This window comes from Hydra viridissima, unplaced genomic scaffold (assembly GCF_058129835.1).
Source record: "Hydra viridissima isolate aposymbiotic clone 2 unplaced genomic scaffold, HvirCarnegie_v1 scaffold_9, whole genome shotgun sequence".
Classification (NCBI taxonomy): domain Eukaryota; kingdom Metazoa; phylum Cnidaria; class Hydrozoa; order Anthoathecata; family Hydridae; genus Hydra; species Hydra viridissima.
The window spans coordinates 8,306,371-8,320,281 of record NW_028324308.1 but is presented as its reverse complement, the minus strand read 5'-3'; the positions used below and the strand labels follow the sequence as shown (position 1 = coordinate 8,320,281).

General features: G+C 31.9%; 2 protein-coding genes and 1 long non-coding RNA gene across 3 annotated transcripts; 2 read left to right on the top strand and 1 right to left on the bottom strand.

The window, feature by feature from the left end:
• The first annotated feature begins 1,471 nt into the window (after positions 1-1,471).
• Positions 1,472-3,521, top strand: LOC149883852 (zinc finger BED domain-containing protein 4-like). Its single transcript, XM_090098648.1, has 2 exons — positions 1,472-3,288; positions 3,449-3,521. Exons 1-2 carry the CDS (start codon positions 1,472-1,474, stop codon positions 3,519-3,521), a joined length of 1,890 nt encoding a protein of 629 aa, XP_089954774.1.
• A 153-nt stretch (positions 3,522-3,674) lies between these two features.
• LOC149883850 (uncharacterized) lies at positions 3,675-9,283 on the top strand. Its single transcript, XM_090098583.1, has 4 exons — positions 3,675-3,995; positions 6,468-6,502; positions 6,712-7,711; positions 7,873-9,283. The coding sequence occupies exons 3-4, from the start codon at positions 6,712-6,714 to the stop codon at positions 9,087-9,089; spliced, it is 2,217 nt and encodes a 738-aa protein (XP_089954709.1). The 5' UTR covers positions 3,675-3,995; positions 6,468-6,502; the 3' UTR covers positions 9,090-9,283.
• LOC149883851 (uncharacterized) lies at positions 4,510-5,450 on the bottom strand. The gene is made up of 3 exons (XR_016455908.1): positions 5,160-5,450; positions 4,727-4,772; positions 4,510-4,644 (listed from the first exon to the last, which is right to left on the bottom strand). It is a non-coding gene; the product is annotated as an uncharacterized LOC149883851 (long non-coding RNA).
• Positions 9,284-13,911: the final 4,628 nt, after the last annotated feature.

The window sequence follows — 13,911 nt, the reverse complement described above, 5'->3', positions numbered from 1 at the left end:
GTGCCTGGGGTTTTGGTATGTTAATGGGTAATATATTGCTATATAATGTTTCGTGAAGTAGCTGATAATACATGTATTTCTTCTTTGTGCAATCTAATGATGCTTTTTTCTGAATCATACCAACTAAATATGAACAGAAACCATGGGGTTATACTTTCAAATATATTCTTTAAAAACTATTGTAATTTTTATTCTTCAAAACAAAAAATTTTTGAAACTCAATATTTAATAACACAGGTCAACAAATTAAAAAAAATTTTATCTGGTGTCTGAATATATATATATATACATATATATATATACGAGTCATGTTTGTTTGCGGAACAGTGACCACGGCGTACTTCATAACAGGTCTATTCACCGTGCCGATGACGTCTTAAACTGGAGGCGAGTTTTTTTGAACAGAAAAAAATAAACACCTTGTTCTTTTTTTTTTTTTTTTTTAACAACAATACTTACAGTAATTTTTTTTATCAACAATATGCAGTAAAATAAAATATATGCAGTAATGTATATATATTTCTACATATATTTTATGTAAATATATCTAACAGGTCGATACGATTACGATTAAAAATCATTTTAAAAAGTTGAGAACAATTTCGCTTCGAATTTTTCACTTCAAAATTCATCGCTTCTTAATTTTTCATTGCTACTTTGTCAATTTGCTTGTTATTTTTTTTAAATATTTTTAATCTAAAAATTTTCCATATAATTAATCATATCTTCTTTACAAAATTTACCCAAATAATATTTAAACAACAATACTTCGACAGACGGACAATGCGTCACCTCTCCTTCACCGACGTGTCCGCCACAATGTTCAAACCTAAAAGGCGAATCAATGTTTTCTACTTTCGGAACTCCAAACGCTTCGGTGTTGAAAGAGAGGATTTGGAGTTTATCGCAGAAGCGTTTTTCGTGCGTTCCGCCTTTGTAAAAAACAATATCGTCATTCGAAATGTAATTTCGGACAAACTTTCCCATTTCTCTACATTTTTCAATTTTCAAGATTTTATTTTTGAGTGGATAAAAAGACAAACGATGCACTCGATCGAAACAATATTGAAACTAGTTAACGGAAACTTTCGGCTTCGGCCGAAATTTCGGCCGAAGTTTCGGCCGAAGCCGAAGCCGAAATTTCTGCGTCAGCAATTTTTTACTTTTCCTGTTTCGGCCGAAATTTCGGTTCAAACCACAACCGAAATGAACCGAAACTTTTATAAGATTTTTTTTAAAAGTCTAGATAACTTTTTTTTAATTTAGAGTGGGATCATGACGATTTCCTAATTTTAATCGTTTGTTAGTAAATCAATTTTTAATTATAACAATTGTAGAAATTTTAATTGAAGTCACGTTACATAATTGATTCAAGTTACTATTCTCAAATCATTCTTTAAATAAGTTAACATTTAAGTTAAGTAACCAAAATCAATAATTTAATCAAAGTTTCTCAGTGCTAAATTTTACAATGGAAAATAATCGAAAGAAAAGCTATTTGTGGAATCATTTTACCGTAACAGCCAGTGATTCCAAATACGCAACTTGCAACATCTGCAATTTGAAAATATCTCGTGGATCCCACAATCCAAAACTTCAATCACTTAGCGGACTTTCATCACATTTAAGAAGTCGGCATCCACAGCTTACTCTAAAAAATCTCCTAACTGAAAAAGCAATACTCACAACTACCGACAATCCTGAAAATATACCAACTTCAGATCAGCTTGAGCCTCTTACAATTAAAAAAAGAACAATACCTTTATTTGACATCAGATCAAAACGCCAGAGGACTGAGATGCTGCAATTTACAATGCCTGGCTGGGTTGACAATATCTCAAAAATTGATTCAAATTCCGAAGAAGGTCTTAAGTTTCATAGATCTATATTTGAAATGATTATCCTCGACTTACAGCCTTGGTCAATTGTGAATAATCCGGGATTTTTACGCCATCATGCAGTTTTTACACCACACTTTGACATTGGAAGTGAGAAATACTACCGAAGCATGCTCAATCCAGCCTATGAAAAGATTAAGCTTGCAACGAAAGTTATCCTTAACGAAAAAAATGCTGAAACTATCTCCATCTCTCTGGACGCTTGGTCATCCTTTCATCATAAGTACTTGGGCATGATGGCACACTTCATTTCAGACAAATGGGAGCGGATCAAGTTCTGCCTGTCATGTTCCAAGTTTGATGAAAAACATACTGCTTCAAACATTTTTCAAAGACTTGAGAATGTTGTGAAAGAGTGGGAGTTAAAGGACATGATCACATTCTGCTTAAGAGACAATGCTGCAAATATAAAAGCAGCTTTCAAAGAACCACAGTGTGTTTACAAGTCTGCTGGGTGTCTAAATCATTCACTTCAACTAGTGATTAAAAAAGAACTTTTTTCACTTCAGAGTGCTGTAAACTTGATAGAAAAATGTCGAAAGCTTTGCACTCATGCTTCTTTTTCAAATTCCTTCTTTGCTGAGCTTTACAAACAACAAGAGGTTCAAATGATTAATTTTGACAGGCTCGGACTCAAAAATGATGTCCCAACACGCTGGAATTCAACATATTACATGCTTGAAAGAATTCTGTACTTGAAATCAGCAATTGCTACCACGCTGCTAATCCGTCCTTACAGCGGCATTGAGTTCACTGTACAGGATTGGAACCTGTGTGAAAAGCTGGTACACATCTTAGCGATTTTCGAAGAAGCCACCAAATTGCTCTCTGGAAAGGATGCTTGCATCAGTGCATGTATTCCAATTGTGACAACTATCCTGAAATCATTCGAAGTTCCCTCTGATGACAAAGAAGTGATTGGCATGAAAAATGCTTTAAAGAAAGCAATGGAGGCACGTTTTTTTGATTTAGAGACCATTGATCATTTTGCAATAGCAACACTTCTTGATCCCAGATACAAGCACCACTTCTTTAGATCCCAAGAAGCCTTTCAAGCTGCAAAAAAACAAGTTCTTTTGGAATTAGACAGTTCCATTTTGAGCCAAAATGAAACTACTCCTGTGATGAAAACTAAGTCTATTGAGAACACTGGGTTTTCTTCAATGATGCAAAATATAATTGCACAGTCACAAAATGCAAGGTCCAAAAATCCAACTTCCAAATTAGCAAAGGAAGTTTTAAACGAGTACTTAGAAAGCCCAACATCTTCATACTGTTTAGAGTTTTGGAAAGAGTATGAAGAAAAAACAACATTAAAAGCAAAGTTTGGTTTTGCAAAAATGGCAAAGAGATTCCTTACACCTCCACCAACATCTACCGAAGTTGAAAGGTTGTTTTCAACTGCTGGAGACATTCTTTCAAATGAAAGAAACAGACTTTTGCCAGAAAACATGGAAAAAATTTTATTCTGTAGAGAAAATATTTCAATTGTTAACTTTAATTATTAAAATGTCTTGACATATTCTACTTTTTTTTTTGACATATTATAGTTTTTATCAAATTATGTTACATGGTGATTGCTTAGATATACGTAAAATAGTTTTTTTTGCTTTAACTCGGTGATCATAAAAGGTTCAGGGATTTTTAACATTTTTTTTCAAATTTCGGCTGTTTCGGTTTCGGCTTCGGCCGAAATTTCAATTTCGGCTTCGGCTACGGCTTTACTGAACCGAAATTTCGGTACTTTCGGTTTCGGCTCAACTTTCGGTTTCGATCGATCACTAATTGAAACGCTTTTCGATGCGAAGCAGACAAGTCTTCATAATCCTCGCAAGGCACGCCGTGCACGTTGATGACTGGAGTGAAGGGAACAAACAGTCGAGTAATGGACATTTCGCGAATGCAAGAGTGATTTTCTTTCGTAGTTATCGCTTCAATGTCCATTATCCACCAACACCTTCGTCCTAAAGAAGGAAAAGAATTAGTAACTCGCGTTTCTTCGTAAGTACCCACTTTCATGAATAACGTCTTCAAGATGCTACTGGCGTTTAAATGTGTGTAAGGTGTTAAAGAGTGTAAGATGCTAATGTGTGCAAGGTGAGTACTTACTAGGAACTTAGTAGGATTAGCAAGTTTTAGTAGGAAACTTAGTAGGATTAGCAAGTTTTAGTAGGAAACTTAGTAGGATTAGCAAGTTTTAGTAGGAAACTTAAAAGGATTAGCAAGTTTTAGTATACTAAAACTTGCTAATCCTACTAAGTTTCCTACTAAAACTTGCTAATCCTAATATGAAATTAACTAAAAAACTATTAATTTAACTATTAAGTAAAACTATACTTTTAGTTAATAGATTAGTTAATAGTTTTTTCAGTTAATTTCATATTTTATTTAGGTTTTATTGAATTATTTGAGTAAAGATTTCATATTTATATTAGCAGGGTTATTTCTCAAGAAATATGTATGTTTAAGTAAAAATGTAAATATAATTATTTTTCAGATTTTACTTAAACATAGATAATTCTTGAAAAAATAACCCAACAAATCTAATTTAACTAGTTGCCTTAGCAATGAGGACGCTTATTTATAAAACAAAAATAAAAACAACAAATAATAAAGTGTTAGGTTGTTTAACTTAAACATTTAGAAAAATACAATAAATAGCAATGGTCAGTTCTTTTGGTAATATCGCAGGTGCCAGTGGAATAATTGCACCCATAAAACTTGACTTGATCTTTTATAACTGTATCTATAACGAAATTTAAAAAAATATGAACGTAATTCAACAATTTAATAAAATATTTTCCAATAAAAAAGCATTTTTAACTCACCATAATTTTAGAATGATGAAAAGGTTTCATTATCATTTCTCCATAGCTATAAAAATTAAAAATATAAGTGTGTACATATATATATACATATATGTATGTATGTATGTATGTATGTATGTATGTATGTATGTATGTATGTATGTATGTATGTATGTATGTATGTATGTATGTATGTATGTATATATATATATGTATATATATATGTGTATATATACACACACACACACACACACACACACATATTTGGGTTTTAAACATTACATAATTACATTGTAAGGGTTGCTTTTTTAAAAAATTTTATGTTAGTGAAAATTGCAGTAGACACTTATTTGAAAATCAGTTTTAACCAATCACAAAAAAAAAGTTGTTAGGTTGTTTACCTATCTTTTAAAAAAGTAAAATGAATAATGGTCATGACCAACGAATAACTTACTACATAACTGTAGGTATGACAATTTTTTACAGGGGCCAATTAAAGTCCACTCAGAATATCTCAACTGTCTTCGTCTTTTATTCGACCATACCTGTATTTATATTGAAATATTTAAAAATATTATTGTAACTTGATATAATTGTAATAAAATATATTTTATAATAAAAGAACTTATTTAACCTAATTTTGAAATTTTGAATAGCTTTTCATTATCTTTTCTTTATTTAATATTATTTAAATCACAAAATGTAAATGCTATTAAAAACAAAAATGTTTAAAATAAAAATTTCATGTTTGAATTATGAACTTTTTCAATCAATTTAATTTAAAAAAAAGGAAAATTTTATTTACAGTTATCCAAAAACATTTAATAATTGTATCAAAAATAAAAATATTTATGTATATGTATATACATACACTCAAAACATTATTTACATATATATATGAGTGTTTGTATATACATACACTCAAATTATTACTAGTTCCTCATTTAAATTCAATATGATTAATGAATAATTATGCATAAGTACATTACATATAAAGAAACAGAAAAAAAAAAATAGTTGCCTGAAATTGATTGATTGTACATGGTTTGAGAACTAAACATAATGTAAATATGTGTGTGTATATATATATATATATATATATATATATATATATATATATATATATATATATATATATATATATATATATATATATATATATATATATATATATATATATATATTAGGGTGGCCCTTATTTTTGAAGTTTTAAAATATCATTGTCTGACCCCTCAGATGAGTTCCAATATATAAAAAAATAATTCAGGCCAAATATGAGCAGGATTGAACAATATTTAGAGGTGCTCAACTAAGCTTTAGTTTTGTGAGAATACCAAAATCGGCGAAAAAAAATTTCAGGTTCTTTTCAATAAATGATTTTGAATATTAAATGAATAAATATATTTCAATCAATAATTTGAACTAGATATCATGTTTCAATAATGTACTAATCTAAAAAATAATTAAATATAAAATTATAATAAATATAAAGGTAATAACGCATAAAAAAATGTTCTTCAATATATCTAAATAAGTAATTTATAATTTTCCTCAGTAATTTTATTAATTCATAATTTTCTTCAGTCATTTTTTTCAGTAAACAAAACTAAACATGTAATATAATTTAATATTAGCACCTATTGGGCATCTTATATAATATTTAAATAAATCTTGTGCTAGTTCTTTGTAGCCATCTTGTATTATAAATTTCTTCTTCTACTGTTGTTTGTTAATTAATCAAAATAAAATTTCTATTTAATAGTTATCAATAATCACAGATATTAGCAATCAGCAAAGGTTAGTATGTCAATTTAATTATAAAATATATTATGTTATATATATAATTATATGAGGGAGTCTGTATGACTGTAGATTTCGTTTTGTATTACTGCATGGCATGTCAATGGCATGTGTAATTTTGTAATTTGTTTATGCCAAAAATTGCATAGTTTAATATTATGTTATAATATTATGATGATTAGTATAAATCTGTTTGGCATTTTCAGATGGCATTGCGTTCACAAATTTATCTTGTTAGCCCTGCTGAAAGAATTGAAGGTAGTAAATTGCCATCAGGGAAGCAGGTTCTTGGTCACTTTCTACATCTCCACAATGTTTTGAAAGAGGATATTCGAAAGGCTGCAACCCACGCTATTGAGAAAGTTGAAGATTTCTGGTTTCGAGCTAAAATTCCAACCAGGCATCATCAAGATTCCATCAAAAAGCTTGAGCAATTATTCTTCGAGTGGAAAAGTCTAAAGAAAAACAAGAGCCGCAAGACCGAGACTCAACAAACAAATGAAACCGCATTTTCAGCCGCAATAGAAGAACTGTTCGACATTGCACATGCTGACGCCATGGAGCTAATTGAGAATCAAGAAGATAAGGTCTTTCTGGAATCTCAAAGAAAAAAGGGACGACCTGGCTGCATGGGCGGAATCGATAAGGTTCTGCTTCAACAACAAAAAAAGCAGAATGAGAGAAAGCAGATATTGCAAAAGAGAGTACATCGATCTCAACTTGATAAAAACACCTTGCTAGATAAAGCTGTGTTGGAGAGCAGCAGCGCTGATTCAGAAGAAAGTCAGTCTGAACCTGAAGATGAGGATCCAGTTCTAAGCACAAGTACTGTTACTCCTTCTTCTTCATCACGAAAGCGAGGACGCCAAAGTGTTGTTTCACCACAGCTGGCATCTATGCTTGATAGAAATAAAATGAGCGACAGGGCTGCTATGATGGTCATCGTTGAGGCTTCGAGGGCTCTTGGACAAGACGCTGAATCACTCGCTTTGAATAGATCAACCATCCAACGACTCCGTCGGAAACACCGACAGCAAATTGCCTCCGGAATCATTCAACATTTCAAGCCAAATACTGCTCTTACAGTACACTGGGATGGCAAGCTGATGCAAGATCTGACTGGAACAGAGAAGGTGGATAGGTTGCCCATTCTTGTCACAACAATGGGGAAGACAAAGCTTTTGGATATTCCAAAGATTCCTGCAGGTAATACATAATGGTATAATATATAATGGTATAATATATATGCCTACTTTTATTTTAGTTAAATGTTTTTATAAATTTCGAAATCATTTATTATTATGAAATGTGAATGTGAAATCATGTCAGACAAACTTTAATAAAGACTACTATAAATTACTTTTTAGGCACTGGACAAGACGAGGCCAAAGCAGTCTATGATGCTATCCGAAAATGGGAGCTGGAAAACTTTGTCCATGGTATGTGTTTCGATACAACCTCTTCCAACACCGGTCGGCTGTCTGGCGCTTGCGTTCTTCTCGAACAGCTACTAGGGCGGCCTCTACTGCACTTTGGTTGTCGACATCACATCATGGAACTGGTATTGGCTGCTGCTTTTTGTGTCTGTATGGGACCCAGTAAAGCTCCGGAAATACTCGTTTTCAAACGATTTCAAGCACAGTGGTCATCCTTTGACCAGGAAAGTTATGAAGATGCCTTTTCGGATGATGTTGCCTCAGCTGAACTCTCCGAAGTCAAACATGTAATCATTGTTTTCTGTGAACAGCAGCTGCAAGATCATCAGCCACGAGATGACTATCGCGAGCTGCTCAAACTGATGCTCATCTTTTTAGGAAGAAAGCCTACAGATTGGAAGAATTTTCGAGCGCCTGGGTCAATGCATCAAGCTCGATGGATGGCGAAAGCCATTTACAGTATAAAGGTTTGGCTGTTTCGATCACAATTTAAGCTGACCTTGCGAGAGTCTCGTGGCCTCCTACGTGTGAACATATTTCTTGCAAAGGTTTATATCACGTTCTGGTTTTTGGCGCCTCTGGCTTACAAAGCCGCTAGGAATGATCTACAACTTATTCAACAACTCCAGGCCTACCCTGATCAAGATATTGGTGCCGCAACATCACGCAAGCTTGCGGGCCATCTTTGGTACCTGTCAGAAGATTTGATCCTTTTCAGCCTCTTCAATCCAGAAGTGGATTTCACTACGAAACGCGAAATTGTTAAAAGATCATTAGAACAGGAAGGAGAAGAAGTACCTTTGAAACGTGTCATGGTGGACTTGGCGACAGTACAACAAAAGACGCTTCCTGATTTTGTCTCAAAAAGAAGCAGAAACCTGTTTTCTATTCTGGGCATGCCAGATGGATTCCTGGCCGAAGATCCTGAATCATGGAACAGGAGAGATGACTTCAAGGTTGCAGAGGCAATCGTGAAATCCCAGGCAGTAACAAACGACCATGCAGAACGAGGAGTTGCCTTGATCCAAGATGCAACAAAGTCTGGCCGATTTAAGAGCGAAGAACAGCTGCAATATGCTCTGCAGGTTATCGAACAGAACCGGGCAAACTTTCCGAATGTGAAAAAATCCACCTTATTTCACAATTAACTAGTTCAACTAAGTGAAGATGTGTAACTTTGTGTATTCTATTGTTTCTGTGTTTGTCTCTGTAATTAAGAACTGTTTTTAGTAGTTAGAATTAATTTTCTGTATGAAACTGATGGCAAAATGTGCTGAATTCTGTCACAGACATCAAAAATTCGTATATGAGAAAACTTTGACGGCGTTGAGCCACCTCTAAATATTAATATTTTTTTATGAAACTTTACACATAATTTTTTTGTATGAAATGGAACCATTTAAAATGGTCAGACTTAACATTGCTCTTATTTAATTTTTTATCATCATATAAGGGCCACCCTAATATATATATATATATTACGACATTTGCAACAAAAATTCTAATGTTAAGTAAATGTAAAACTAAAGTATAATTTTATACAAAATATAACAATATTCAATAGTTTTATAGTTTGTTTTAACAAGAGAAAAAAATAAAAATAATGCTATATTTACCAGTAAAATATATTCTAATATTGATCAATTTTTAATGTATGTATATATATATATATATATATAGACTGTTCAGTAAAAAGAAAGAGTTAGATTGTAAACAATATAAAATCATAAATAAAGACAAGAAAAAAATCAGAAATAAAAAAACAAATCACCTTACGTATAACTATAAATCAGAAAATGATAGAATTTGTTTTACAGAAGATTCTAGAAAGATACAGAAAATGCTAGAATTTATAACGAGTTAAAATTAACATTTAAAACCACATTATAAATCATTAACAAACAAATCATCAATTTAATAGCAAGCCACGCAATCGTCCCCAAATGTTCTTGAGCTTTTCCACTATAGAATTACAAAAATTAGTCAAACTATTGAATCTGAAAAAGCTGTTTCAGAGCTGACTTGACTTCCGCTTGAATAAATAAAAGATGGCGTAGAACATTTAAAAACTCGATTTTATTCTTGTTTTATTCTCGAAAACTTACTAGGAACTTACTAAGTATTTCGTTTAATCCTGGTAGGTACTTAGTAGGAACTTACTAGGATTAGCAGGAAATTCATAAACGTCATCTGCAGATGACGTTTATGAATTTCATTAGTCATGACTAATGGGAAACTTAATAAGTTTAGCCGTATTAAGCGAAAACTTACTAGGATTAGCCGTATTAGCAGGAAGTTAAACAGATTCCTAGTAGTATTAGCCGGGTTTTTTTTCTCGGGTAGTGTCTCAATTTTATAGATGTTATAAAATCGTTTAATGGTCTGAAAACAAACGTAGAAAACTAAAACTTTAATAGAGTTGGTATACTATTTCATACAAAAACAGAGAATCAAGTATTGATTCAATTATAAGAGTTCTTTCATAACATTAGTGTCATTATTTGTTCTAAAAGTAGATAATAATTTTCATTATAAATCATTTCATTGTGTAGTTAATTGTACTACACAATGAAATGATTCATAATGAAAATTATTATCTCTCTCTAAAAAAGAATTATCAAATTGAATATATGGTCCCATATTGTAAAAGCTTAACTTACGCTTGGAGTAGAAGTGCAGGTAAGAGCCGGGGATTATCAATAAGTGATTTAAGGCAAGAGTTAAATATCGAAAACGACAGCACCATTGTTGATTGGAATCAATTTTACAGAGACATTTGCATCTCATATTTCCACAATAACCCTGATCCAATAGGCGGTCCAGGGTGCATTGTTGAAATAGATGAATCTGTTTTTTGTCGAAGAAAATATCAAGTTGGTAGAATAATCCCGCAGCAGTGGATATTTGGTGGGTATGAACCTGCAACGAAGAAAGGCTTTTTGGTTCCTGTCCAAAATCGCGATGCTGCAACATTAATTCCTATCATACATCAATGGATACTTCCTGGCTCTATTGTCTGGAGTGATATGTGGGCAGCATATAATGATTTGCAAGCTCCTGCATATTTCCATGGTAGCGTTAACCACACCCTCAACTTTGTAGATCCACAGACAGGTGTAACAACAAATCACGTGGAAGCTATGTGGTGTCGAGCAAAAGCAAAATTCAAATCAATGACTTCAATCACAGCAAAAGATCTAGCCCATTTAGAAAGCCAGTTCAACAGAAAGTTGTGGTAATTTGAACCATACCGTCCAATCATTAACATCGAAACCTTACCGCGATTATCATTTCCACAATTTGAACGCTCTAATTCTAACGAATCTGACAAAGATTAATATGCTTTGGGTGTCTTACATGATCTGTTTTATATGTTTTGTATGTTAATTGTATATTTGACATTATTTTAAGCTTTACAAAGTTTTCTATTATAAATGATAAATGAGCACCTAATTTTTTTATTTTTTTTATTGCAACTTCTCAACTTTTAAATTGAACAACTAATTACGAAATGTTAGCTGATTATTTATCCGAGTTTATGTGGATGCAGAGATTTTCCGAACATCGGTTTTTTCACTTTTGGGATCAAGTTTTAACAGCATATCCTGTTTGATATCCTGTGTGCATCAAACGTAACATACATTATAATTCATGCCTAAGGTTGTGTAAATCAAAAAACGGCTATTTTCATAACCACACAAAATTATTAAGAACATTTTTTGCAAAGAACATTAAGAAAACTCTTTTTCATTACTCTATGAAAGTTTGTCCAATTAATTTTTTTCTTTAATAACAAAAAAAAAAATAATCGAAAAAATAATCGTAAATTCTGTTATAAAACTAAAATTCATAAGAAGGAATCGCATTTTCGCAAGAGCGACACGTTTTATAACTTTATAACTTGATCGTCTGCCTGATAGCTCTGGAAAGAACTTACGCGTCTATATTAAACCAGAAACAATTCCTTATAGTAAAAACCAGGCTGGCAATGTTTTGCGGTTAAAAAAATATCAACCGTAAAGTTAGTGAATTCAAGATGGTATATTTTTGTACTTTCAACTTCAGATTAGAGCACTTTCCATTGATTTTGACAATTATATATATAGATGTCTAACTTGCGGGATTTTATTAGACGAAAAGTGAAGCCGCTTTTTTGTTTAGAAATTGAATCCGCCATTTGTAATAAGGGCAAAAGCTATATCCGACTTGCGAAATAAAAGTTAAAAATGCATGTTTTTGCCCAAATTAGAAATGGCTTCCACGGCTTCACTTTTCGGATCGAAGTTAGACATCTAGTATATATAATATATCATTGGATTTTGAGACCCATGTTTTTATACGATTCTTAATCAGCATAAAATTCTCTATCAGAATCAACCATAAAGTTAGGAGGGGGGGGGGGGGGGGAGAAAGTGGAGTAGCGCCGAAGTTTTTTATCCACAATTTTACAAAGTTGCTGGTCAGAAAGGTTTTATGAAAAATCTCACAGATAAAACTTCAACTCTTGTAGGATATGACCTTGCAAATCACTTTTGGCTCACTTGACTAAGTCTAAAAATACCACCTCAGTTTTAGTTATTGATGATGAAATTAAGTTTACAGATAAAGAAAAAAATTTAATTGAATATTTGGGTGGGTATGTATTTAGTACTTTTTATTTAAGGAAATGTTATTCAAAATGTTGACAAACAAGATTTGACAAGAAACACTCTCAATTTTGTTGGCTGGAAAAATTTTAGAAAATGATTCTAATTATTTTGACAAGTATAATCATGATACCAATAAAAAATTTAGTATTTTAAAAAATCGAGGTGGTCTTTGGTTTATATCATCTGATGCTTTGTCACTATTTAAAATAGCAGGAATAGCATTTAGAAAATCAACAAAAATTTTAAGTAAAAATGTTGACTGCAGAGTTGCTTCAAGATGTTGGAGTTTTATCTCACTTCTCAAAAATTTGCAATGTTTCTTCTACCAAAGTATCTGAAGAATTGTCTCTCAATCTTCTAGACCATCTTTTAACTCTTTATATTTGTGTTTGTTCATTTTCCTATTCAAAGGACCTTGTAAATTTGCATAAAATCAAATCTAAGAACAAAAGAACAAATTCGTTAAGAAAAGAAATCAAGAAAGGAACTTTGAATTCCACTGAATAGTTTAAATAAAAAAAATAGACATTAGAAAAGGTTATTTTCATAGCCACAAATGTCATTAAAAACATTATTGCATAGCAACTATATTGCAGCATGATGAAGAGATGCAATGATTAATAAAATGAAAACCAAATGAAGATAAGTAAGTTCTTATTTTAAGTATCAAATGCTAAATAATTAAAAGTAGTTTAATAGTTATTTATTTTTATTATTTTATTAAAATAATTTTGAAATAAATAACGTTAAGAATTTTATTTTAGCTTCTCCTTTCTTTGTAACACAACTTCAACTTAAGAGATCACTTTTCAGTCTCCTAGAGAATTTTAAAGGTTAACAATGTACCTTTTGGTGCCCCAATTACCACTTACCTTTAGTTTCCACAAGCAAATTACTCTAATCGTCACATTATGCACAGTGTAAGACATGGTGGCAACAAAAAATTAAGTCAAAAAATTATTTCATCTCACTATTATATTTCTTAATAAAAAATAGTTATCAAGACTTGGGAACCCTTCTTGCAAATACTAAGGACAAATGTGTGTGTGTGTGTGTGTGTGTGTGTGTGTGTGTGTGTGTATATATATATATATAGAGAGAGAGAGAGACACACACACACACACATACAAACACACGCACACACACAATTATTTTATACAAATAATGCCTTTATAAGGTTTGTGGCTATGAATATAGCCGTTTTTGATTTCCTTTTTTTTTATTAGTTCATTTTTTGTTACAATTTCGGCGTGGTAATTTCTCTTTGGTAAAGGTCTTTGGTTCTGGATTATTATTAAGACTATTAATTCCTATAATTGGT

Excerpts from the sequence above, each read along its gene's own strand:
- LOC149883850 (XM_090098583.1), top strand. The coding sequence starts at position 6,712 with ATGGCATTGCGTTCACAAATTTATCTTGTTAGCCCTGCTGAAAGAATT. Across the intron at positions 7,712-7,872 it reads TATTCCAAAGATTCCTGCAG|GCACTGGACAAGACGAGGCC; the intron begins GTAATACATAAT and ends ATTACTTTTTAG.
- LOC149883852 (XM_090098648.1), top strand. The coding sequence starts at position 1,472 with ATGGAAAATAATCGAAAGAAAAGCTATTTGTGGAATCATTTTACCGTA. Across the intron at positions 3,289-3,448 it reads ACATCTACCGAAGTTGAAAG|TTTTTATCAAATTATGTTAC; the intron begins GTTGTTTTCAAC and ends GACATATTATAG.